The 24,251-nt window shown below is 39.8% G+C and overlaps 2 protein-coding genes across 2 annotated transcripts; one reads left to right on the top strand and one right to left on the bottom strand.

The window, feature by feature from the left end:
- The first annotated feature begins 1,422 nt into the window (after positions 1-1,422).
- LOC139131177 (uncharacterized) lies at positions 1,423-17,157 on the top strand. The gene is made up of 7 exons (XM_070697147.1): positions 1,423-1,552; positions 3,307-4,391; positions 5,187-5,346; positions 6,216-6,434; positions 6,852-6,953; positions 8,172-8,381; positions 15,258-17,157. The coding sequence occupies exons 2-7, from the start codon at positions 3,477-3,479 to the stop codon at positions 15,548-15,550; spliced, it is 1,899 nt and encodes a 632-aa protein (XP_070553248.1). The 5' UTR covers positions 1,423-1,552; positions 3,307-3,476; the 3' UTR covers positions 15,551-17,157.
- LOC139131178 (alpha-N-acetylgalactosaminide alpha-2,6-sialyltransferase 3-like) lies at positions 15,810-23,881 on the bottom strand. The gene is made up of 5 exons (XM_070697148.1): positions 23,470-23,881; positions 18,601-19,004; positions 17,450-17,560; positions 16,518-16,753; positions 15,810-15,946 (listed from the first exon to the last, which is right to left on the bottom strand). The coding sequence occupies exons 1-5, from the start codon at positions 23,797-23,799 to the stop codon at positions 15,810-15,812; spliced, it is 1,218 nt and encodes a 405-aa protein (XP_070553249.1). The 5' UTR covers positions 23,800-23,881.
- Between the last annotated feature and the right edge of the window lie 370 nt (positions 23,882-24,251).

Below are 24,251 nucleotides of genomic sequence, written 5' to 3' on the forward strand. Positions count from 1 at the left end.
CTACCACTAGAGGGGCTCATTACGAAGCTCGTGGAGTGAGTAAATTTTCTCCACCTTAGCTTTGCGAAAATAGAAAATGTAATCCTCCCCATGAAGTTATACGGTTACACGGGGATGGCAGCTATTTGAATGTCAAATGTCGGTCATAGAGTTGAGGTAATTTGTTTCTCCAGTAGTACCAACGTTTGCAGGGCGATTCCTAATTTTTATTCTTGATTAGGTAAGACACTGTCCCTCCTATTTATGGAGGGACCGTGGGTAAGAGAGCAAGGCTGAAAAATCCCCTTTTGGAAAGTTTGATAAAAATGTGTAAGTCAATCAGTTTCGAGGCGTGTACTATATCAATGTATTTGCAATAAGATCAACCTTCAAACAAAAGCCCGCACCGTTTACAGAACAAAAACGATACCATCATGGTACTTTGAAACAATTACCACAGTTTGTATATTAATGCGTTGATCAATAACCTTGTACTTTTGTTACTTTCGTTTTCAATAGGATCCGTAACCTATGCAGTAATCGCATGTTCCACCATAGACCCTCGAGAGAAACTTTTTCAGGAGGGTATATGGTTCCACAAAGCAGCGACGATAGTGACAGACACATGTGATCAATTGTCACCACCACCCCCGGAATAAATTAGAATTATCTCTTTACGTCGAGGGTAGCATACTTACATGTAAAAATGTAAATGTACTTCGCCTGTTTTATGTGTTCAATTACAGTGCCTCCGTGGAAAAAAGAAAATGTCATATGGTGAAAAAATTGGGCTTGTTTTGAAGACTGGCTACTTAATGAAATCGTGCGAGTTACCACGGAGTGCCAGTGGGAGTAGAGACGTTAGCGATCATTGTATAAATGGTCCGTTCTGAGGTTATTTGAATATATTGGAAATGAAGCTTGTATGGAGGGACTGTGGTGCTATTTTCCTTTAATTTTATCGAGAAGAAGTGACCGCGTGACATTAGATGTCGGACAGTGACATACATGCTGTACCTTCCAGACACAGACTTGTACCTGTGAAGTGTATTGTTGAGTTGCTGTGACTTTTATCTAAGAGGGCATATATATTCCTGTTCAAATGGAACAGAAAGCGGGTTGTTTTAACTAATTGAAAACTCAATGGAAAACAAAGACTGTAAAGATGTGAATTGGAAAAAGTACACGGGTTGAACAGCAGGTGTACCGCGTTTAAGGTACGCCCCTTTCACGTGACCTGTGTTGCAGAGCGAACGCTATGGTTGGGGCTTAGCCAGGACAAAGAAGCCTTAACACACAATGCATAGGTTTCTGCTGCACATATAAGCTTACAATTGAAATTCAGACAGGGTGGCTATAGCCGGTCTCTCTGAAGTGACAATGCTACAGCGCATGCCAGCGTTAGAATTTGTACAATGTCTTGACCTCCTGACCTTATCCCTTAACAACAACGAACACAACTACCGTACTGAACACACATGAAACGAGGGTCTTACGTTAACGGGCGCCTTTGTTTTGGCTAAACAGATTACGTAGTCGAAGCAAAGGAAAAAGAAACCTTGGAATTCGCAGAGTAAGTCGTAGTTTTAATGTACGAGTTCCCCCAATGTACGAGTTTCCCCCGATTCAACACAGAATATCCTAACTGGTACGTGCGTAAATACCAATGTCAGATCATTATCCTTTTACTTCATCGTGCAGAACTCGGCGATCCGTCCTGGGCTGACTTTTACTATGAACGTACGTTGATTCGGTTCTTTCGTAAAATGTAAGGGGTCATTCAGCGGCAGACATATTTATTGTACAGTGCTGGGGGACGCTTAGTGAGGTGTAGTTCGATGCATTGAATCACAGTCTCTCTATGGAGGGACTCTGATTGAATTAGACTGGCTCCCAGTCGCTCGGCAGCTGAGTTACTGGCTGGCAAGGCGTTCACCCCACGATATACAAAACAGCCTACCACTTAGTGTGACAGTCTGCTGAAGTTTGGTCCTTCAATTTATTCTTTTTTTGATTAAAAATTAATATGCTCGCAGACTTGGAGCAAGTCTATCATTGAATGTACCGGTTCATGTTGTTAAGCGTTCATAAATCAAAATTACGTAGTTTGTTTAAACCCATGCTGCTGACAGTTTCGTCCAACCAAGCTTTCGAGGCCCCTGTATGCCGTATTCATTGTCGAGCATTTATTTGATTTTAGACATACTGTCAATAATTCAAATCAAACTGGTGAAGTTTGCAGTCGAATGAAGCCTGCAAGGTCAATTACTACAGCTGTATATGTCTTTACGTGTAACCTTTTTGAAAGTCTGTCATGTTGAACGTTGCCTCATCGGCATGCAATTTCAGGCTTTTCCATTTACATATACGAGATGTGCGACCAACCACCGAAAATTATCTTCTAACAATGCAGACATTTTTTCAGTATTTCTTACTGGTATAACAAATATTAGCTTTTGTAAGGTGTGTCTGTTCGATACAGGACAAGATTTATTTGGTAAATTGTTTTTGAACCAATTTTGACGCCGTTTACAAAGCTCCCCCTTCAGGAAAGTATATGCCTTTCTTGTAAAAAAATTATGCAAAAGATACTCGAGGCATTCAATATCATCTCATTTCATAAGACGCACACATAATTTCAAAGTATTTATGGAAAGCTTTTCAACATCTAGATGAAACAGCTTGACTTGAATGTTCATTTGAGAAAACTGTTGTTGTATAATTCCTTTTTCTTTACCGAATATATTTTCTTCAAATTGCTTTTCACTGTGTCCATATTCTATGTGTATAATAAGCCCCAGATTCACTGACCATGCATTATGGCTTCATCTTTCATTCATTTTGCAATTATTCTGTACGATAGGCTTGGCCCTGCACTGAGAGACAATAAACTTGACTTTGGAGTAATATTGTTAGATAAGGTATAAAATATTAGCCTTTAAAAGGCACTTCTGATCGACACAGGACAAGGGTAGGAAGATTCATCGGGTAAGTGGTCTTAGACAGTGTTAGGCGCATCTCAGATGTTTGATTATTTATTCATTTATTTATTTATTTATTTACTTACTTTGAAACAGTGTAAAATGCTATATAGTAACAAGGTCCAGTAATTATACAGTGTTCCTCAGACAGCGAGTGGCAGAATATTTCGTTTGGCCAGAAGTTTGATTTCGGGGAATTGAGCTTTTACAAAATGTGTTAGATTTTAGTCATTTAGTTTATCTACGTAACAACTTAACTAAAAGATGGCTCCATGAGGCCAACTTTACACTGCTAGGTATTCACAACAACGAAGATAAAATACCAATATTTTTGTTTGATATACAGACTGGCTACTCGAAGATTCATCTGTATATATGTGCTTGATGGCTATCCCCTGATGAAAAGGCAATGAGATTTTGAGAAACCGCGGTACTCCGGCGAATTGCAGAACCAGTGTATTTCGTAAATGCGAATGCGCAGCACCTCTTGTTGTCTATCGACTGGTATACGGCGTGATGGGCTGCTCTCCAAGTTCAGCGCGTCAAGTCAACGCAGCCGAGCTCAAACATGAGCCGCTGGAAGGAGAAACTGCCGGGGATGTCGAAGGGAGAAACCAGGAAGGCGAGGTCGACGATGGTCCCCCTGATTACAGTTTAATTGAAAAGGACCTCACCAGTATTGATAACGTTCTGGAATTTCTGTCCAATGAGGTAAACTTGACGGCCGACGAGTCAAAATCGGAGATACTGAACAGACTTATGCAGCTGCACGAGCTGTATGATCTTTCGGAAAGCGCGGAGAAGCATGAGCAGTTTGCCAACTACCTGGTCCAGGGCGATTATCCAACGTTGTACATCAAAATGCACAAGCAATGGCACTCAACGATGCACGAGAACCAAGCCGGACAGATGAGCTTCTGGGGGTATGTTGGGGCACTGGAGATAGCGACCATGGTTCTGGGGAACACGTGCGACTCGTCGCCGAAAATGTGTCGGACTGTCGGTAAGGCGGGACTGGTGAAGATCCTTATCGAGGAGCTCGAACAGATGAAGGGGTACGCCTCGCAGTCAGAACGAGACGAACGCAAGGAAAGTTATCTGGAAGCCGTGCTTTCCACGCTGCACAACGCCATACGCCTCTGCAACGACAACCGTGGCTACTTCCGAGACGCAGGGGCAGTTTCCTTGTTTCAGTTTTACTTAGAGCTGGACAATCTCCTTTACAGGGCACTGGCCTTGTTGACGTTGTCCTACATCATCGACGACGAAGAGAACGACAAAATCAACGCGGGAAACGAGAACATTGAATTCTTAGTCGCTTTACTGAAATCCGCCGTTGCTGCGGAGGACCACCGTGAGCAGGAACATGGATTTCATGTGACCGAACTGGTGGACGGAATGACGAAGCTGGCTTTCAACGACGTTAATAAGGTGACTAGGTTTCTCTACTGTCTATAAGGTATGGTATGGTATGGGGTACAGGAATTAATGGCGTGTACCAGCAGATCTTAAGGTATTAGGGGTGCGCCTCGAGAGTGAAAGGCTTAAACTTTTGCTCAAACTTGTGTGGAATGAAACTTTCAACATTCTCTTACCAAATCTACAGTAAGAATCGGGGGTCACCGTGTAAGTTTGGAACTAAACAAATTATCCAACATTTTGCGACATATGAAATTCAAAATGCCATTCCCGTGTGAACTCTATGGGCGAAAAATAAAATTTTGGATTTTCAAAAAATTAAACCGGTAAAAGGTTTTATTTCTCTGAGAGCTTTAAAATGAACCCCCACACGTGGTAGATCAGAAAAGAATTGTAGAAATTTGAGAGTCCGACTATCTGTCCCTGAGGCGCGTTCTACCCAAACGCTTGAAGTCTGAGAACATTAATCACAATTGCTTTCCTTACACTTGCCTTGAATAATTACCTTCGAGAACAAACTTTGATGATCACGAAATTAAACTGGTTCGTGTGAATCGTTAAAACGGGGAACGCATGGCTGAACGCTTTATATGTTTCTTGTCCGAATTGACGACATCAAACTCTGACAGTGGTCAGTGGTCGAACAAATCATACATCATCCACACCAAAACACCGATACTCACTATTGAGTACCGAGTGCCATGCAACCACACGCTGTCGAAGGTGGAAATGAAGTTTCAACTTGGCTACTGTCACTAACACCCTCCTTTTCTATATCTGTGACACGCATCACGATGCCGTATATAGGTGACATTCGTTGAAGTCGGTGTTCTGCCCTTACTGGTGCAGCTGTTACAAGACGGTAACAGTCTGGAAGAACAACGACTCTCGGCAACCGCTCTCTGGACTCTGGCTTTTCACAAAGACAACAAAGACAAAATAAGGAAAGCAAAGGGATGTGTGAAAGGTTAGTCACGTGAAATGTAATAATTTTCCCAAGACATACAAGTAGCATTGTAACACGAGCAGGTTTTTTTTGTCGTTTATGCGGAAAATGCGGACAAATATTTATTTATGCATACAAATGAGACAAAATGACGTCATTTGCGATCAGCGCTATTTACATCAACCGAACACACACCTCTTCAAGGGTTGTTCACGCGGCCTGGGTTATCTGAAGTACTGTAACTATGCCCTTTTCTATACTGAAGACGATTTAAGTGTTACCGTGAATGTACCTGCCTTTGTGATAACTTATATTTAATCCGATTAATACTAAAATTCACCAAATGCACATATGCACGAAGTCGTGTCATCGATCGACGGGTGTTCATGAAAGTTTGTTCAGTATTGAAAATGACTCGGATTTCAACCCGTTTTCAAATAGATTCTATATTAAACACTGATCCAATGAAATTACATTTCCAAACTGTGCTTACGCCGTTCAATTTTCCCCCATATAAGTAACCTATCAGTTTGATCTTCTTTTCCGGTGCATATAATTTCCATTACACTAAATTATTGCTGTAAATACTTCTGTGCATCGACCACATTTGTTAGGTTCGCTTTATAAATCACAAGACAATATGACATTATAAATGAATTTACCATTTTGAATGCGCAGACAAAGATCACGAGGGTTTGCCATGAAGGTGAAATAGAGTTACGGAGTTACGTTTTCACACCATTTATCTACTCCAGGTTATTTGCGATTTTAGCTCCCTACAACCACGAACAAGTCTCGAAACATCTTCTTATACAATAATAATTCCTCATCTATAATCTTCCCACGACGTTTTTGCCTCAGCTAGTCGGATAATTCTATTACATTTCCAGCTTTGGAAAGACTTAAGGGTGAAGAAGATGCCGGACTGAAGAAGGCCTGCGCAGGCGCGCTGTGGGAGCTTAAAGAACAGGAAGTTGGCCAACAGACAGGGGGCTCGACTGGTCACGTGATGATTAGCTACAATTGGGACGTTCAGAAGCGGATGATAAAATTGAAAACCAAACTCCAAGCGGCAGGATATGATGTGTGGATGGATATTGAGAAAATGGGTAAGCGACCCTCGATGTGGCAACAGAGCATGTTTTCCGTAGAAGTTGAGGCTTCTTTGTGAAATTTAAAATATCATTGGTACATTTACTACATATTGAGTACGAAAAAGGAAGAAATCACGAGAGAGAGAGAAGAGAGAGAGAGAGAGAGAGAGAGAGAGAGAGAGAGAGAGAGAGAGAGAGAAAATCCATGTTGTTATGCACATAAATACCTACATGTACTTACCTATACCCACTTACGTACAAAAATACATACATTTTCATCTATTGATGAGAAATATGAAGTGTAACCATGGGTTAGACTGAAAGATCCGTCGCTCGAGGACGCTCCCTACACTCCCCTCGTAATAATTGTATCGTGTATTTTATTTGCCCTTCTACTGTTACAAGAGATATTGCACTTGCTTCTCTTTTCAGGTGGCTCCACGCTGGCAGCGATGGCGGAGGCAGTGCAAGGCGCCGACGTTGTCTTAATTTGCATGTCAGAGAAGTACAAATTCAGTAACCCTTGCAGATCGGGTGAGTGTTCGGCATGACGCAGTGTTATTGTGCTTGAAATAGCTATAGACATGAAGATTTACCATTGCACAACTTGCTCGATTTCTATTCCAATTAAAAAGTATCGCTTTGATGTGCTCATCTTTCAGTGATGTGTAAGTGCTTTAAAGGTATACAGTCACCTGTAATCTAAATATGCCCATATATGGTCAAAAGGGCGCTCCTTGGTATTCAAAATGTCCGTGTGAGGGCGCTGTTTTTGAAAAAGTGGCCACCCGCTTAAAATCTGTGATTGGTTAGACTTTCTCTTTCCATGGTAACTGTGGCAAAATGGAACAGGGGACAGTATACCTTTAAGTGTGTATTTCCGTCTGATTTCAAATTCTAACCGCAATTTCCTACTCGACCAATAACACGATTGGAATTAATTTGGGGTAATTGGATGGTGACGTAAGGTCGTTTTAATCTGCAAATATACGCTCGTAAGCTTTTCTTTTTTAAGTTACACACTTGTTTTTATGAGTACTTTTAAGTGTAATATTGCAACATTCATCTATATGGCACCTAACACTTTTGAGAACTTTGAAAAAAAAGATCCAATTATCCCAAATTAGTTCCGATAGTGTGCAATTCTTCAGTGCATAATAGTTCTGAGGACAGTATGCACTTTCAAAGAACTTTGGTAAATACGCGTACTTCATTGTTATTTACACAGAGCGTACACGTATTGTCCATAGTTCCTGCGAAACTGAATTGGCAGTCTCGTTCCGGTATCCATTTAGGGCCGCGGCAACGCTGTTCTTTATATGATTTAGTTTCGCACGTATATGATAGTAAATTCACGGTAATACATGAATTGGTCAAACTACCAAGTCAAGCAAAGCGTCGAAGTTTCAATTCCAAACATTTCCTGTGCTATCTATTTCAACCTTCAATAATAGTTGTGTCTTTTATAGTAACTATACAAGACACAACTATTATTGAAGGTTGAAATTTATAGCACAGGAAATGTTTGGAATTGAAACGTCAACGCTTTGCTTGACTTGGCAGTTTGACCAATCCATGCATCAAAAATAGAGGAAATGTTACCGAGTGTGACTAGCAACACTTTTGATGTACAACCGAGCAACAGTTTCACCTGTTCATAGTGTACGAAACAACGATAGTGCAAAACGCTTTGAATCATTCATAAGAAAACAATCATTATAAATGCTTTTGTTGTTAAATCTTGTCCTATAGAGGCCGAGTACACATACAAGCTGCAGAAATCTTACATTCCAATTCGAGTTGAGAGGAATTATTCCCCAGACGGCTGGCTTGGAATTCTGGTCGGAACAAAACTGTACTTCGACTTCGCTTCCGACGAGCTACTAGGAAGAAATTTCCAAAATCTGGTCCGTGAGATCGGCGACCGTGGAAAAATCAAGGATGTCGTGGTCAAGAAAAGTGGTAAGACTGAATAATTAATAAAAAAGCGATACAAGTGATATGACGATGGTTGTTTATGATTATATATAGTGAAGATTGAAAATAAGTTTTTTGCATGATCATTTAATTTGGCGAAATATTAAAAACTTATATAAATATTCCTATAAGTGACAAGACTCACGACTTAGTCACTTTCAGTCGTTGCCTAGGCAATGGAGCGGAGAACATTTACATTAAAGCAACCGCGCACGTGCATGTGTGAGGTACCACGAATTGGGATTTGTGTACAGCCCAGCCCGACTAAGCGGACGGTGTGGTAAAACACTTGCCGCGATATTGAGCCTATATGACGAAGCACGGTCACTCCACAAAGGCAGTGACCGTACTCTGTCATATGGGCAGAGGGATTAGAGAGCAGAGGGATTTTTGTTGTGAAAACACATGACAAAGACATGCGCGGAAAAGCACACGCCTATTCGAAAGTCGTGATCGTTTTAAAAACAAACTCTCAGTTACACACATCAAATGCCCTGTTTCTTGAGCAAAATGATTGTTTGCGGACAGAAAACCTCCTTAAATACGCCAGGCATCATTGAGCCTGCGTAAGTAACAGGTGTTATGTAGGTCATTTCCCCCACACTCATCATGACCTGAGTTCAATTAGTCTATAGAACATTCCCAAGGTCACTGCCCTTGATGACCTCACAACCTTGAATTCAATTAGTCATGTTTGGAATGTTCTGGAAAGTTGATTAGTTGTGTAAGGGAGATAATTTTAGAACAGTAATTAGCATGTCAATAAAAGTTCTAGATTTTTCTTACATGCCTTTATAAAAGGGACGTGCACAGCTTCCAGTCAGACTTTTGGATCGTGTCTCTTGTGTGTTACTATAAACTCCAGCAGTAGTCATTCTCAAGACTTTTCAAGACCTTCACTGTCAACGCTGGATTTATACTGTGGACTTTGTGTAGCTTCAAGCCTGCAACCAAAGGACTGTTCATTCATCCGACTGACTGTTACAACTCTGAGACTGGAGCTTTGCCGTCCCAGCTGAGATAAGTAGTCTGTACACTTTTAAAGCTTGTACTCTATCCCTGACTTAGCAATTAGTTTTATTTTTGTAATAAATTTGGTTTAAACGTTAACTGCTGAGTTCACCCTTTTGTTCGTTTTCTCTGCACGTAACAAAATTGGGGGCTCGTCCGGGAGACGAATATTTTGAGCCGTTTGACAACATTTTGACAGCCTTTTCAAAACTACTGTATACTGTGAACTCAGCGAAATTTAATCATGGCGGAATTTAAACCAGACGAATTTATGGATGACCTTGATCAGGACACATTTAATTCCCTCAGAAAAGACAACCTCATAACACTGGCCAATTTCCTTAAAGTAGAAGTCAAAAGATCTATGCGCAAGAGGGAAATACAGTACCGTATTGCCAAACATCTAGTTGATTTAGGCCAATTTGAGGAATCCACCCTGAAAGATTATGAGCCCGAGTCTACCTCTGAACTCAGAAAATTAGAATTAGAAATGCAGACAAATTTGGAGATCAAGAAACTAGAATTACAAATGAGAGAGAAAGAATTACAAATGGAAGAAAGACAGAGAGAAAAGGAGAGAGAATTGGAAGAACATCGACTACAGTTAGAAATGAGACGTTTAGAGCTTGGACAGTCAGGAAAATTCTTCCCTTCAGACAAGTTTGACATCACTAAGCATTTCAGGTTAGTTCCCCCTTTCCAAGAAAAGGATGTTGATAAATATTTCCTCCATTTTGAGAAAATTGCTCAGAGTCTGAATTGGCCTAAGGAGTCCTGGTCTATGCTTTTGCAGAGTGCTTTGGTGGGTAAAGCCAGAGAAATTTACATTCAGTTGTCAGTAGAGCAGGCTTCAGATTATGATTCTGTGAAGGAATTAATTCTCAAGGGCTATGAGTTGGTGCCTGAAGCTTACCGTCAGAAATTTAGGGATTGTGAGAAGGTGAAGGATCAAACTTATGTTGAATTTGCTCGAACAAAAGAACAACTGTTTGATCGTTGGTGTTCTTCTGAAAAGGTCAGTCAGAATTATGACAAATTACGACAGCTCGTTTTGATTGAGGAATTTAAAAGGTGCATCCGGAGTGACATCAAGACATTTATCAATGAACAAAAGGAGATACATTGGAGGTCGCTGCACGTTTGGCCGATGATTATTCATTGACCCACAAATCTTCATTTCTCAGCAAACCATCCCAGTCCTTTTCATACAGAAACAATGCAGGTAAATTTAACTCCTCCTTTTCATCCAAGAATTTCTCAAAGGAGAGTAGGAAATCAAATGACAACAGTTCACAAAATTTAAGTAACACTCACACATCATCAGATCCCAAGTCTCAATCTCCTTCTGACAAACAGTTCGGTACACTTTCTTGTAATTATTGTAAGAAAGACGGCCATTTAATGTCAGATTGTTTCAAATTGAAAAGAAAACGTGAAGGTCAAAGTGGTCAAAGTGGATCTAAGCCAACCGGCTTTATTTCTTCATCAACTCAATTAGAGTCTAATAATGTGTGCACACATTTCTGAGGTTAAACCCCTCTTATCCCCAATTAATGAGGTCAAGGTCAATTCTTCTCAAGATAGCATTATGGGTATTTTCGAGCCATTTATTCATAATGGTTTTATATCACTTTCTAGTGATTTCTCTTCTGCTACCCCTGTCAAAATTTTAAGAGATACCGGGGCTTCCCAGTCTCTTTTGTTGGCAGATACCCTGCCGTTTTCTGAAAAGTCATTTTCAGGTTCTAAAGTTCTTATTAAGGGGTAGATTGCAATGACTTATTCCTGTTCCTCTCCATAATGTCTATTTGTCTTCGGACTTTGTTTCTGGACCTGTGACTTTAGGTATTAGGCCTTTTTTGCCTTTTGAAGGGATTCACCTTCTTCTTGGAAACGACCTTGCTGGGGACAAGGTCATTACTAATCCACTTGTGACTGATAATCCTACTTTAGATCAGGATCCAGAGCCAATTGAACAAGAGATACCCGATTTATTTCCTTCATGTGCCATTACTCGAGCCATGTCAAAGAAAACTTCCGAGAATCAAAATACTCTCAAAAATAATGTCACAGATGTTGACTTAAACGACACCTTTCTCAGTCAGGTGTTTGACACGGATCATTCCGTTATCCCTCGTGGATTTGAAACTTCCAGTAAAACTTCTGCTGACCAAAGTCAGACATTTTCTAGATCAAATCTCATTGCAGAACAACACAAAGACCCAGATATTTTGTCTTGTTTGACAGGGTAGATGATGAAGGTAAAACTTCAGATAGCTCTGTTTCCTGTTATACAAAATCTGGTATTCTCATGCGTAAATGGAGACCTCCAGATGTTTTGGTTGATGACGATTGGGCTATAAAACATCAAATTGTGGTTCCAAAGCCCTATCGTGCTGAAATATTGCGCCTGGCCCATGAAACGCCCTGGCTGGTCATTTGGGAGTAAGGAAAACTTATCACAAAATTCTCAGTCACTTTTATTGGCCTAATCTCAGGCAGGATGTAACACATTTCTGTAAAACTTGTCACACATGTCAGATGGTAGGAAAGCCGAATCAGACCATTCCAAAGGCCCTTTACAGCCAATTCCTGCATTTCAAGAACCATTTAGTAGGATACTAATAGACTGTGTTGGGCCCCTACCAAAAACAAGATCAGGAAATGAGTACATGTTGACAATTATGTGTACATCAACTCGGTTCCCAGAAGCCATACCACTGAGAAATATAAAGACAAAGACTATAGTGAAAGCTTTAGTCAAATTTTTCACTTTATTGGCCTCCCTAAATGTGTCCAGTCCGATCAAGGCTCCAACTTTATGTCTGGTATTTTTCAACAAGTAATGGATCAGCTAGGCATTAAACAGTATAGGTCATCCGCCTATCATCCAGAAAGTCAGGGTGCTCTTGAGCGATTTCATCAAACTTTGAAAAACATGATTAGGACCTACTGTTTTGACACAGAGAAGCAGTGGGATGAAGGAATTCATTTTCTGCTCTTTGCTGTTAGAGAGTCAACTCAGGAGTCTCTTGGTTTTAGCCCATTTGAGCTTGTATTTGGACATACAGTCCGTGGCCCACTTAAGCTCGTTAAAGAGAAATTCCTATCAGACGATGATGATTGTCTGAATATTTTGCAATATGTGTCAGATTTTCGTACAAAACTCTCTAAAGCATGTGAATTAGCCAGAGAAAATCTTGAGTCATCTCAGCAGTCAATGAAACCAAATATAATAAAAGCACCTCAAAACGGAAGTTTAAACCAGGTCAAAAAGTTCTTGTTCTACTTCCGGTTCCTGGCAAACCACTCCATGCTCGTTACTTTGGGCCATATCTAATTGATAAGAAATTGAGTGATTTAAATTACATCATAACAACACCTGACAGGCGAAAACAAAAACAGCTATGTCACATAAATATGCTTAAGCCATATTTGGATAGGGATAATCCTACTATAACTCAGCCTGTCAGTGCAGTCAGTTCAAACCATTATGAAGATAGTGATACTGAAACTGACTTGAGTGAAAATACTCTAAACTCAAAGCTGGGCTCGGTCAAGCTTCAGAACTCAGAAATCCTGGAGAAGCTGGAGTCTACAAAGTTGGCACACCTCCAGCCAGAACAACAACAACAGCTGAAAGAACCAATCCATGAACATTTGTTCCAAGATATTTCAACGAGGACAAACATCATCTATCACACCGAAGATGTCTGCGACAGTAATCCAGTGGAACAACATCCAGACGGACTGAATCCTGCGAAAGCGGAATATCTCCAGGAGGAAGCCAAGTATTTGCCGAACAATGACTTTATCGAACTCAATAAAAATAACCGGACTTTGCCATGCATACTTTATGCCAAGTTCAGTGCCATTTCGAGTTTTCCAATACCAAATTGCAAGAGGATAGTCATGGGACAGATCATCTTGTTTGCTATTTTTAACAAATTTTGCAAATTTAGCAAATCTCAGAGAAACTACTCTACAATCGAAAAAGAGTGTTTATCTTTGATATTAGCTTTACAGCATTTTGAAGTTTATGTTACTTCTTCAAATCAGCCAATAGTGGTTTATATTGATCACAACCCTCTTGTTTTTCTGCAGAAATTTAAAGGCAAAAATCAGAGATTGCTAAGATGGAGTTTAATGTTACAGGAGTTTAATCTTGACATTAGACATATCAAGGCAGAGACAATTTAATTGCAGACTGTCTCTCTCGTATTTAGAAATTATTGTTGTTCACTTTCAAGAAATTTTATTGTTGTTCACTTTCAAGAAATTTTACTTTAGAGTAAAACAAAATTTGAGTACTTAAATCCTTTTCAAGATTACATTTGTAAAAGAAAGATTTTTCTTTGAAAAATTTTCTTTTTTTGAAGAGGGGGTGTGTTATGTAGGTCATTTCCCCCCACACTCATCATGACCTGAGTTCAATTAGTCTAGAACATTCCCAAGGTCACTGCCCTTGATGACCTCACAACCTTGAATTCAATTAGTCATGTTTGGAATGTTCTGGAAAGTTGATTAGTTGTGTAAGGGAGATAATTTTAGAACAGTAATTAGCATGTCAATAAAAGTTCTAGATTTTTCTTACATGCCTTTATAAAAGGGACGTGCACAGCTTCCAGTCAGACTTTTGGGATCGTGTCTCTTGTGTGTTACTATAAACTCCAGCAGTAGTCATTCTCAAGACTTTTCAAGACCTTCACTGTCAACGCTGGATTTATACTGTGGACTTTGTGTAGCTTCAAGCCTGCAAACCAAAGGACTGTTCATTCATCCGACTGACTGTTACAACTCTGAGACTGGAGCTTTGCCGTCCCAGCTGAGATAAGTAGTCTGTACACTTTTAAAGCTTGTACTCTATCCCTGACTTAGCAATTAGTTTTATTTTTGTAATAAATTTGGTTTAAACGTTAACTGCTGAGTTCACCCTTTTGTTCGTTTCTCTGCACGTAACACAGGAAAAAACATAAAGTGAAATAAAATGGCAAACGAAACTGTGATATCCCAAGCAAAAGGGTCGTCTGGTACCATACGACCATCTAAACACTAAAACCAATTGATGAAAGGTACAAAACATGTTTGTCATAATGTACACAGTAAAATTTAAAGTTGCGCAGCTATGTTGACGTGGTGCATCGAGATATCGTGCCTGAAACACACTGTTTGTAAACACGAAAGTCACACAGGCGCAATTCCATTCCATTTTATCCATTTTATTGCCGGTTAAAGAGTGTGTGTGTTGTACAGGTTGAGACTGTTAAGAGATAAATATGACAATAGAAGTAAACAAACAGCTTTTCGGTAATCGGGTTTGACTCCTAATCGAGTTTGATTCCGACGACCCGCTCTCTTTAAGGATGCTTTTGTCAAGTGAAGTTTCGTTTTCCTTGTCTGTAGTCTACCTATAAAGAAATATGCGTTTCCAGTAACATACCTTCGAAATTTCGGCTAGGTTGGTCGAAGATTTAATATTTCTGTTTGCTGAGACCCATAAAATCTAGACAATTTTCTCGATTTTATTCTCGAAATTGCGTAATTTTATTTGGCCTTAAACGAATATGCCTGATACACGGAATATTTTTCTGGTTTCTGGACAACCCGATTTCAAATATGAACAATGATCATCAGGTAGAGCCATGATGTCTTTTATTGAGTGAAGTACTTCAATAATTTTCAGACACAGGCTCAGAGCAGTGATTTGATGAACATCGAAAACATGGCTTACTTGAATTCTGGTCGGCCTCTCAAACCTAGATGAATCATTCACATTCAAACCAACACAAATTGACAAAAAATAAACTAATAAATGACAGTGTTCTACAACTATTGTGTTTTCTTCTACAGAAGTCGGCGTTGCTCAATCTGCGAAAGACGCGCCACATCTGGGTGAGTCACATCCCGGAAAGGACAACGTGGAATCGTGGGGCTACGCAGAGATCACCACGTGGTTGGACAGGAACGGTGCAGGACACTTGGCACCGAAACTCAAGAAGTATACAGGTCGGCAGCTTCTGACGCTGAAGGAAATTTGCAGCGAGGCGCCCGAATTTTTCTATAGTTCTCTGAAGAAGGATGTCGGCTTCAGGGATCTTTATGATATTGCACTTTTCAAGGAGGCACTGGCAGATATTAAGTAGTGTTCTTTGTTTTTCAGTACCGTACAACCAGTTGCACCTTACGTGAACATGCATAGGCAGCTGCGTAGGAGAAATCCATATTAGGTCGAATGCATTTCTGGTTGTTATCACCGCTGTCGTCGTCATCTTTGGAAACAAACAAGCCACTAGAACAAATAGCTGTTACCGTCAACGAGGGCGGCAGAGCCACTGCAAAACCATGCAGGTCACAATCATGGGAGCTTTCGACGATTCGACGCATGTCGCTCCTAAGTCGTGATCACACAATCAACAATGATGGTGTGCCCGGCCAGGCACATGTCTCACGTAAATATACACAAGCAATTTGTAAATACGAGAAAAATAGATACCAGTGCAACATGATGTTTTTTCCATGACAGCAAGCACGGCTCCACCCTGCAAATAAAGGAAGTCATTATGAGACTTAAGATCGTTAGAACGGTCACGATACACAATCACCCTGTTGTAACGACACCTCCGTATCAGTAAAGGTCAAAGTCAAATATATGAACAATATTTTAGTAACTATACTCGGGAAGACATTCTCACTCTCCGGCCCAATATAATTGGCTGATTGCTGCGGGTTACCGGTCACGTGTCTACATGGAAATTCAACCTAGTCTCAGTTCTGTCGCTGGCTGCGCTGTGCGCACGAAAAATGCATAGGTAGGATACTAGGAAGAAGTGATAAGATATTAGTAAAGAAAATAAACACTTCATTCGACAAAGACTTGGATGCATGGCCCTTCAACCACTCACCTAACAGCTTTCAATTCAACAAATACTCAGTTTTTTCCAAGTGTTTGTCTGTGTATGTGTTTGGGATCGATGCGATACAGCAACGTGCAATTCTGTTATTCAAAGACTCCCTGAAATATGGTGAAACTATCAATACCGTGTTCAGCGACTGCGCAGACTCCAGCGAGAGACACAGAACAATGAGTACAGTAAATCGTAAGTCATTTACCTGAATTCAAGAAAACAGGAATTTTTGGTTCAGAATCTGTTAAGGTCCAGCTAGGGTGATGAAAAGTGATGTTAAACCGCTTACTCCATTTTCTAAAGATGTATTTTTCAGTCATGAAGCGGTGTGCATTCCTGCTGGCCTCGTTCTGGCGATAGAAATCACACTCCCTCAACGTCCAAAAGCTCCAGAAGGGATTATTGTAATAGTGGTAGGGTGCGTCGTGTATGTTCTTTCGTCTGTTAGAAAATGAAGTACCAACATTATTTTCACAGTGTTATTAAATTACACTTTGTAATTAATATCCGTTGAAAGTGACCTTGAAATAACATTGCAGACTGATGGAAAAAATCCCTACTTTTGTGGGTTCCTTACAATGTACAGAAAGAGATGAACTACATCTCGGAAATATTAATTACAGCTACATCTTCATGCAGCCGATGTTTCAAGTTCACTATTTTCTAGAATAACCATTGGTCCATTAGCATATCCTTATGGTAGATACCGGAAATAAAGTTTTAGTCGATTCTGGAATAAACGGTCAGCCTTTCTGGCAGATATCAGAAATTACTGTATCATTTTCATCTCGTTTGTGTATGTATGTGTGTGGCATTGAAGGTACGAATAAAGATATCGAACAATACCACCAACTTCTCAAATGCTTGAAGATATAGGAAAGAAATGACGAATTCAAAGCAACTTTGCCCGTTTAAGATTCCTTCACATAGTAGATAACAAGAAAAATCAAAATTGCGTAGAAAGTACTACTGGAAATTATGGTAGTTAAAGAGGATTTTTTTTTTCGTTTTTGCATGAATTTTCGTTTATTAATTTTGACAAGCGACGGTTAAATTGAGAAGACAGTCTCCCCAATGTCACAAGTTTTATATAATTCTGGCGACATTGGAAAGTACTAGGGGTGTACCACCAGTTACCTGCTGCAATGGTCGGCATCGATCATACCGTAGACCCTGATCTGGTTACAGTGCTGCATAGCGAACAGCATCGTGAACCATCCGCTTGACAGCCACGTTCCCGTGTCGACACTGCAAAGTACGGAGAACAAAGTTGTTAACCATTACATCTAGGAGTTTGAATGGCTGCATCACTGGTGGAAAACGAACAATTAGACAGTTTGAGCAAAACCATATATACGTTCACTTTTACTGGTGACGTCACACTGCAAATGAGTAGCCGCACCTGCGACGTACACCAAAATCGTTAGCACACCTACAGTTGAGCAGTATATTTTTCTTGGCAAATCATCGTCATAAATATATTTTACATTTTTAAAACAGTAGTGTAATTTTATAGCGTCTCTGATCAATTTTTATCACAGTGGATATAGACGCTTTATGAATAAATAAATATTATATTCATTATATAAACAGACCTTTGGACATGTGAGAAGATTTTTCAATATGAAATTGGGATTTGTGCAAAATTGAATATGGTCGCCAAGGTCACGCGACCGCACGCGATTTTATTTACTAATTCTGAAGACCTAAGGTCATGCTTGCCATACAAAATATAACAAGCCCCTGAGGGGCCCTGGAATAAATCTCAAACTTCGTCGTCTGTTTGAATTTGTATTTAGCGCTACTAGTGTTTAGTAATTGATTGCTCAACGCGAATTAGGCCTACATGTTTTCCTTATACTGCATAATGCCATGTTTTGGTAGACCAAGAGTGCGATGACAAATTGGCAGAGGCTCAATTCCTAGCTGCGTGTTGGTAAAGCACAAGTTGAAATACTTTGGATGTCGCCCGCCAGAAATGTCCGTTTTGATGTTCAGTGTCAAAGTTACACCTTTTCTCTCCATTTCGACATTATCAACTTCAAATTTAATCAGAGATTACTGTCACTGGCGGAAGTGAAAATATCAAAATACATCATTTCGGAATTGTAAGTACGACGGTGTTCGTTTGCACTATTACAACGATAAGTGTCTTCTGAACAATTTATATTGAACGATATGAGGGCGCTCTGACACGTGCAACCTTGCACAAACTGCAGACGTTGCGGGTGAGACCAAGAAAAGACTGGAACACATCCAAAGTCTAACTTTTATCTGTCCCTACCTACCGGGATTTGCCCGTTTCGTTCAGGAAAACTTCATCTGCAAAGTCATTCTGTGCCTCGGTCGCGTAGTAAAAGTCGGTGTGTGGATACACTCTTGAAAGGTTCCCATACAATTTGAGAATCACTTTTGATATCCCTTGTCTGTATGTCGTCCACAAGACGAGGGTGTTCGGATTGTGGGGCTTCTCAAGCACTTTACCGTCGACGAGCCTTTCCGTTTTCACGGCGACGAATGACACTATCCTTATGGTAGTCTTGCTTCCAACGTCTTCCTCGTACCCGTTGACGGGTGCATCGTTCATACGGATGACGCAGGAAGCTTGGTCGATTTCCCTTCCAGCCTTGGAGTTGAGCAGCTGACCCGACGATGATACTAGGGCACACACATCGCACCGAAGAGAGAGTTTCTGTAATTTGGTTAAAAAACACATGCACGAAATGGTGAAAATTACATTAATTGCGAGTAGGAAACCACTTTCAAAACTAGCGTATGGTTATTTGTTATGGTAAAAAAAGAGAAACTTCGTATGACGCTGAGGCATGGATTTGTACTGATTTTATTTACACACCAAACAGCCTTCTATTTGCCAAAACCTGTGCGTACAGCATATTCAAGAGCGGAGTCGACAATCTTCGCCCTGGACAGATGAACTTCCCTATCGCCATACCCAAACCTTCATACCAGTAGAAAATGTGAAAAAAAAGACAGAAAGAAGAAACTTGGGCAATGTTGTTCGGAGTTGGTTTTCTCTCTTTCCTGTACAAATGTACCAAAATGCCGTATACTTCTTTTGGCAGGAGTAAGTTATATGGGGAGTTCCATTTTTCAAGCCAAGGCTTGAGTACGTAAACACATTGCAAACCAACAGCAAGACAATTTTAGCGCGAAAACGTGCACCCTTTCACTCGAATACGCCCACAGCGGCAATGCTAGCCCATCGCACATGCGTGGAGCTAGTATTAACTCGGACTAACATTGTGATATTAGGGACTGTTCAGAATTTATTTCCAGGGGGAGGCTGGAGGATTTTCTATTTTCTGGGTGATTTTTCCCACGGCCCCTCTAGTAAATTATAGAAAAAATCTTGTCCCCCTCATCTTTCCTGTTTTATTTTCATGCCCCCCTAATATATATATGCATGCTTACACACTAAGACATATCCAGTCTAACAAGTTGCAGGAACTGTAGTGGACATTTAATCGATGATATAACAAAACATTTCAGGGTTATGTGACTATAAAGAGAATGTTTTGCACACTTTTGGAAAGGCTAGCAATAAACATATCTGGTTTTAAATTTCTGAAGAAAAGTTAATTACTAAATATGAATACTTCTTTTGTTATGTCTCACTGATACATATGATGCACACAAAGACAAGCACAGAAGTCAGTTGGAAATGGTGAACAGAAAATCAGAGAAGCAGATAATTGGCAAAGTGATATACCGGTATATCTTTGAAGTTTAATGGTACATCATTTGCAGATATCCAGATATTTCTGGAAAGTGAGATGTACATGCACAAGGTCAGCATACATTTTCATTTGATGATGCTGAATAACTTGCAGACTCACAGTGAAAGTTTTAAACATTAGGAATTAAAATTGGCAAAAGCCAACTAGTTTTCAGCTCACATTTGGTATACCAATGCGAGGTTATCGTATAAGCTGAAGTCGGTGGCGTCTGTATGTATGTGTGTATGTATGTATCAAGTATGTCCGTCAACATCAAAAACACGCGAACCGTTGCACGTTTCAGCTTGGTATTTGATGTGTAGATGCATCCTATGTTATAGATGGGATTTTGTTCAAATGAAGTCTGCATTGCCAAAAATTATGCAAATGAGCTTAGAAAATGTGAAAATGGTCAACAATTAATAACTCAAGAACCGCTTTTTTGATTGCTTTGAAAATTTTTGTGCAAGTACCTTAGGTGAACCTTCTACAGTTTTATGAATATCGTGAAGATATCCAGAATTTTGTATTTTTGCTGAATTGTTTGGTGATTTTTTCTCATTTTAAGTAAAAATTATTCTTCTCTGAAACCGTCAGCCCAATCGCTCTCAAATTTGGGTTGGATGTTTGCAAGGGTGTTACTCTTCTAATTTGTTGAAATTATGACAAAATTGGGAAAATTACTATTTTGGGGCAATTTTTGTCATTTTTGGTCACAAAATCTTAAAAAGTATTCTCTTTTTAAAGCCCCTGGACAGACAGCTTTTATATTTGGTACACAGATGTCCAAAGATGAAAATAGTAAGATATGTGGAACTTGTCCTGAAATATACAATAAGGCAATTTTGTCATTTTTGGTCAAGAAAACTTTTCTCAAAATTACTTTTCTGATAGTTTTGTAATTTGGTATAAAAGTCCTGAGGGATGTTATTAGATAACTTTTCAGCTCAAAGTGTTGCGAAACTGCCAAATTTGTATATTTTCTCAGTTTGTGACCTTAAATGACCTACATCAACCCAGAATATGTTGTGAGACAGTTTCGAAGGCTGTGAACATAATTTTGCATATATGGTATCAATTTGTAGGAAAATTTGATTCAAAAAACATAGACCCTCGAGAAAAACTGAGTTGAATCTCTTTTATGTAAGACATACTCCAGTACCTAAGTTGGAGACCTTATTTGCTTTTGTCATTCTTGTTTTTCTGGTTTAAATAATTCTCGAATGGACCAATTCAAACCGAATGTGCGCACATAGTGTCCTTGACGGTATTTTTACTTTTCTCTTTTTTTCAAATTTGGTTGCCATAAAACCAAGTAGCTGCCACTGAAAGCAACAATGCTGAGAAATATTTTAGAACATTTCTTGAACAAAACACCTTATCCATAACATGAATTCATGTTATTCTGCTCATTCCATTCACAATCCAATGTTCATATTAAAATGCAGATCACCCTGTGTAAGTCAAAGTTCACATTTTGTAAGCAATATTTTTCAAAATTGACAGAGCATTCATATTTCAAATTTTTTTAACAAACTTTAGTTTTAAAATAGTCATGTTTTCAGATGACAGGAAACAATAATGTTGATTTGTTTTCTTTTTGTTTTCTGCCAGCCGTCACCGAGAAATCTTTGACTATACATATCAGAATGAATGGGACACAAAAGTATTAGCATAAATACACAATGTGTAAGCCTATCCACATTTCTCCTAGCCTCATACACACTGAGATCACTTTTTGAACTACAGCAAATTTCTTGTGTACACAATATTTCAACAATCTGACCACAGCATTGATGCAGTGCCACATGATCTTCTGGATGCACATACAGGATTATTGGATTATTGTATAGATCAGAAATTCTGGGCAAATATTGAATTGATGTTTTTTCCCTTGGCCCCCCCTAAAAGCTTGAAGTATTTTTGTCTGCCCCCCCCACCTAATTTTTCCTGGAGAAAATGGGTGCCCCCTCCCCCGGAAGTAAATTCTGAACAGTCCCTTATGTTATTCTCCGGCTCGTCCTGAACAATAAATATAACCATATCATGATGACTGGATAATACGCACGGTCTAATATAGCTGTGGAAACGCAGCTATCTGTGGCCGGGTAACGCGGGCTATGCGGGTCCTCTTCATCAAAAGGTCAACCCAGCCAAAGCGGGGTTGACCTTTTACATTTTATATATATTTATATTTTAAATAGTCATTCTATGTTTTAATGAAATTGTTGACATGTCACTTGTAAGATAGGAATTTCAAAGTGTCAATCTTAAAGTTTGAATACAGTACATTTTGAATGAGCTGTATTTTGAATGAGCTGTGAATGTATTTCACACTTCTATGCTTAACCAGATGTCCTGAACTGTTGTACAGCAATGGATGTCAATCATTAATATCAAAGAGGAAAAAGCAGTGAATCAAACTTTGATGGGTGTTAAGACTTGCCAACCATCCAATTAAATCTCCTGAGGAGCCATAGAGAGCTTTTTTACCCAAATCTGATGTGTGCAATGTCTGAGATGACCTTTTCTCGTAACATTGATACCATAAAAGTACAGCTAATAATGACAAAAACTGCCTTTTTTAACTGTTAGTTTGTTCATAAAAAGCATCTTTCTACAGAAAACCTGTGAAACAAAGGAAAATAATTGCATCAATGAGAAGGAAAGATATCTTGTCATTTTTCTATCTCTAAAATAAGTCACTGTATCAAATATATATTGTGAAATATTTGTGCATGTTGCTTTCTCATACTGAATTCTCATAGAGAGAACAGAAAAATATCAGGAATTTGTCATCTTTTCATATGAAATGCAGATTTCATAATGGTCCACTTTCACTTAGCAAACATCAAGATATCTCTGATGTATTAAAGTATGGCGCCCAAAGGGCGCGCCGAAAAATATGAAACATCCTGATATCTCTGATATATATTTCTTGTATATTAAAGTCATGCACCTGAAGGGCATGCTGAAAAATGTCTGATATATTAAAGTAATGAGCTTGAAGAGCACGCTGAAAAATATTGAACATACAGATATCGCTGATGTATGTATGCTTGATATGTTAGAGTTGGGCGTGCTAAAAAAATATGACTGATTATTAAAGTTACGCGCCCGAAGGGCGTGCCGAAAAATACGACTGAAAGATGAAATTTGTGGCTGACACTAGCATTTTAGGCAATGATGAGCCTGTGTCAAAATTCAAAAACACAATGACCCCCCCTATTGGGCATTTCAAAAACATGGTGACCCCCCCTATCACCAAAGTCAAAAACAGGGTGACCCCCCCCCATGAATCCACCGCCCCCCCCCCAGGCTGAAGAAACTGACAAGTCCCTAACCATAGACGGTTGTTTCGAATGTCTATGACAGGTTTTGCGGAGGGACCGTGCCTAATATTAAAATTAACACCCGTACCTTATTTTCATTCGCCATACTGACGTAGCCATGTGGCGAATATTTCACCGGATTACTCCGCTGGAGAGATGTCCGTGTTTCTTTGTTTGCCGGTCGTCGCGCTCTATCGGCGGACACGTTATTACCACTATGCAGTAACTCCATGCTATGGATGTGCTTCCGGGAGTTGTCGCCAGTGTACCTAGTATCAAATCCTCGTCGGTTGTCGCCGCTTTCTTCCATAACCCTCTCATTCTCTGTCGGCAGCTGACTGCGTGTGTACCACAGAAGCAGTAAACCATTTATCGCGACGGCGACGATCAAAAGGATTCGGCGTTTCCGTAGTTTCATGCCACCCGCACGTCGCTGTCAACATGAATAAACATAGCTGGCTCTGAAATGTACATCTACGCTTTGTTTTTAGTGAGCGCATGCGCAAAAAAGGTCAGCTTATGTCACATAGTAATGACGTATGGTACAAACAAGACTATTTGCACAAACGCGCACAGAAATATGTGTATTTCTATATGCGTTTGTACTAGTGGGTTTGTTTATACCGGTATTATGTGATCTCTCGGGAGCTGAACTGTGCGTCCCTTTTATTCCAGTTCATTTCCAAGCATTTCCGCGAACCGTAGGGCCCAACAGCAGATGGTCTATTAGCAGATTAGCCCTGCGTACGATGCTGTGTGTTGGCCGCTACAGCTAGCACACAGCATCGTACGCAGGGCTAGCGAGAGAGTTGCCGACATCGACGGTTATTTACGAGAAGTGAATAAAAGACTGGCATTTTTGGAAGCGAT

This window comes from Ptychodera flava, chromosome 4, assembly GCF_041260155.1.
Source record: "Ptychodera flava strain L36383 chromosome 4, AS_Pfla_20210202, whole genome shotgun sequence".
Taxonomy (NCBI): domain Eukaryota; kingdom Metazoa; phylum Hemichordata; class Enteropneusta; family Ptychoderidae; genus Ptychodera; species Ptychodera flava.

Bases quoted from the DNA above. Each gene is read 5' to 3' on its own strand.
- LOC139131177 (XM_070697147.1), top strand. From the start codon at position 3,477: ATGGGCTGCTCTCCAAGTTCAGCGCGTCAAGTCAACGCAGCCGAGCTC. The intron at 5,347-6,215 runs GTTAGTCACGTG...TTACATTTCCAG, and splicing joins AGCAAAGGGATGTGTGAAAG to CTTTGGAAAGACTTAAGGGT. The intron at 8,382-15,257 runs GTAAGACTGAAT...TTTCTTCTACAG, and splicing joins TGTCGTGGTCAAGAAAAGTG to AAGTCGGCGTTGCTCAATCT.
- LOC139131178 (XM_070697148.1), bottom strand. From the start codon at position 23,799: ATGAAACTACGGAAACGCCGAATCCTTTTGATCGTCGCCGTCGCGATA. The intron at 17,561-18,600 runs GTAGGTAGGGAC...CGTACTTTGCAG, and splicing joins AACGAAACGGGCAAATCCCG to TGTCGACACGGGAACGTGGC. The intron at 16,754-17,449 runs GTAACTGGTGGT...ATTTTCTAACAG, and splicing joins GATGCCGACCATTGCAGCAG to ACGAAAGAACATACACGACG.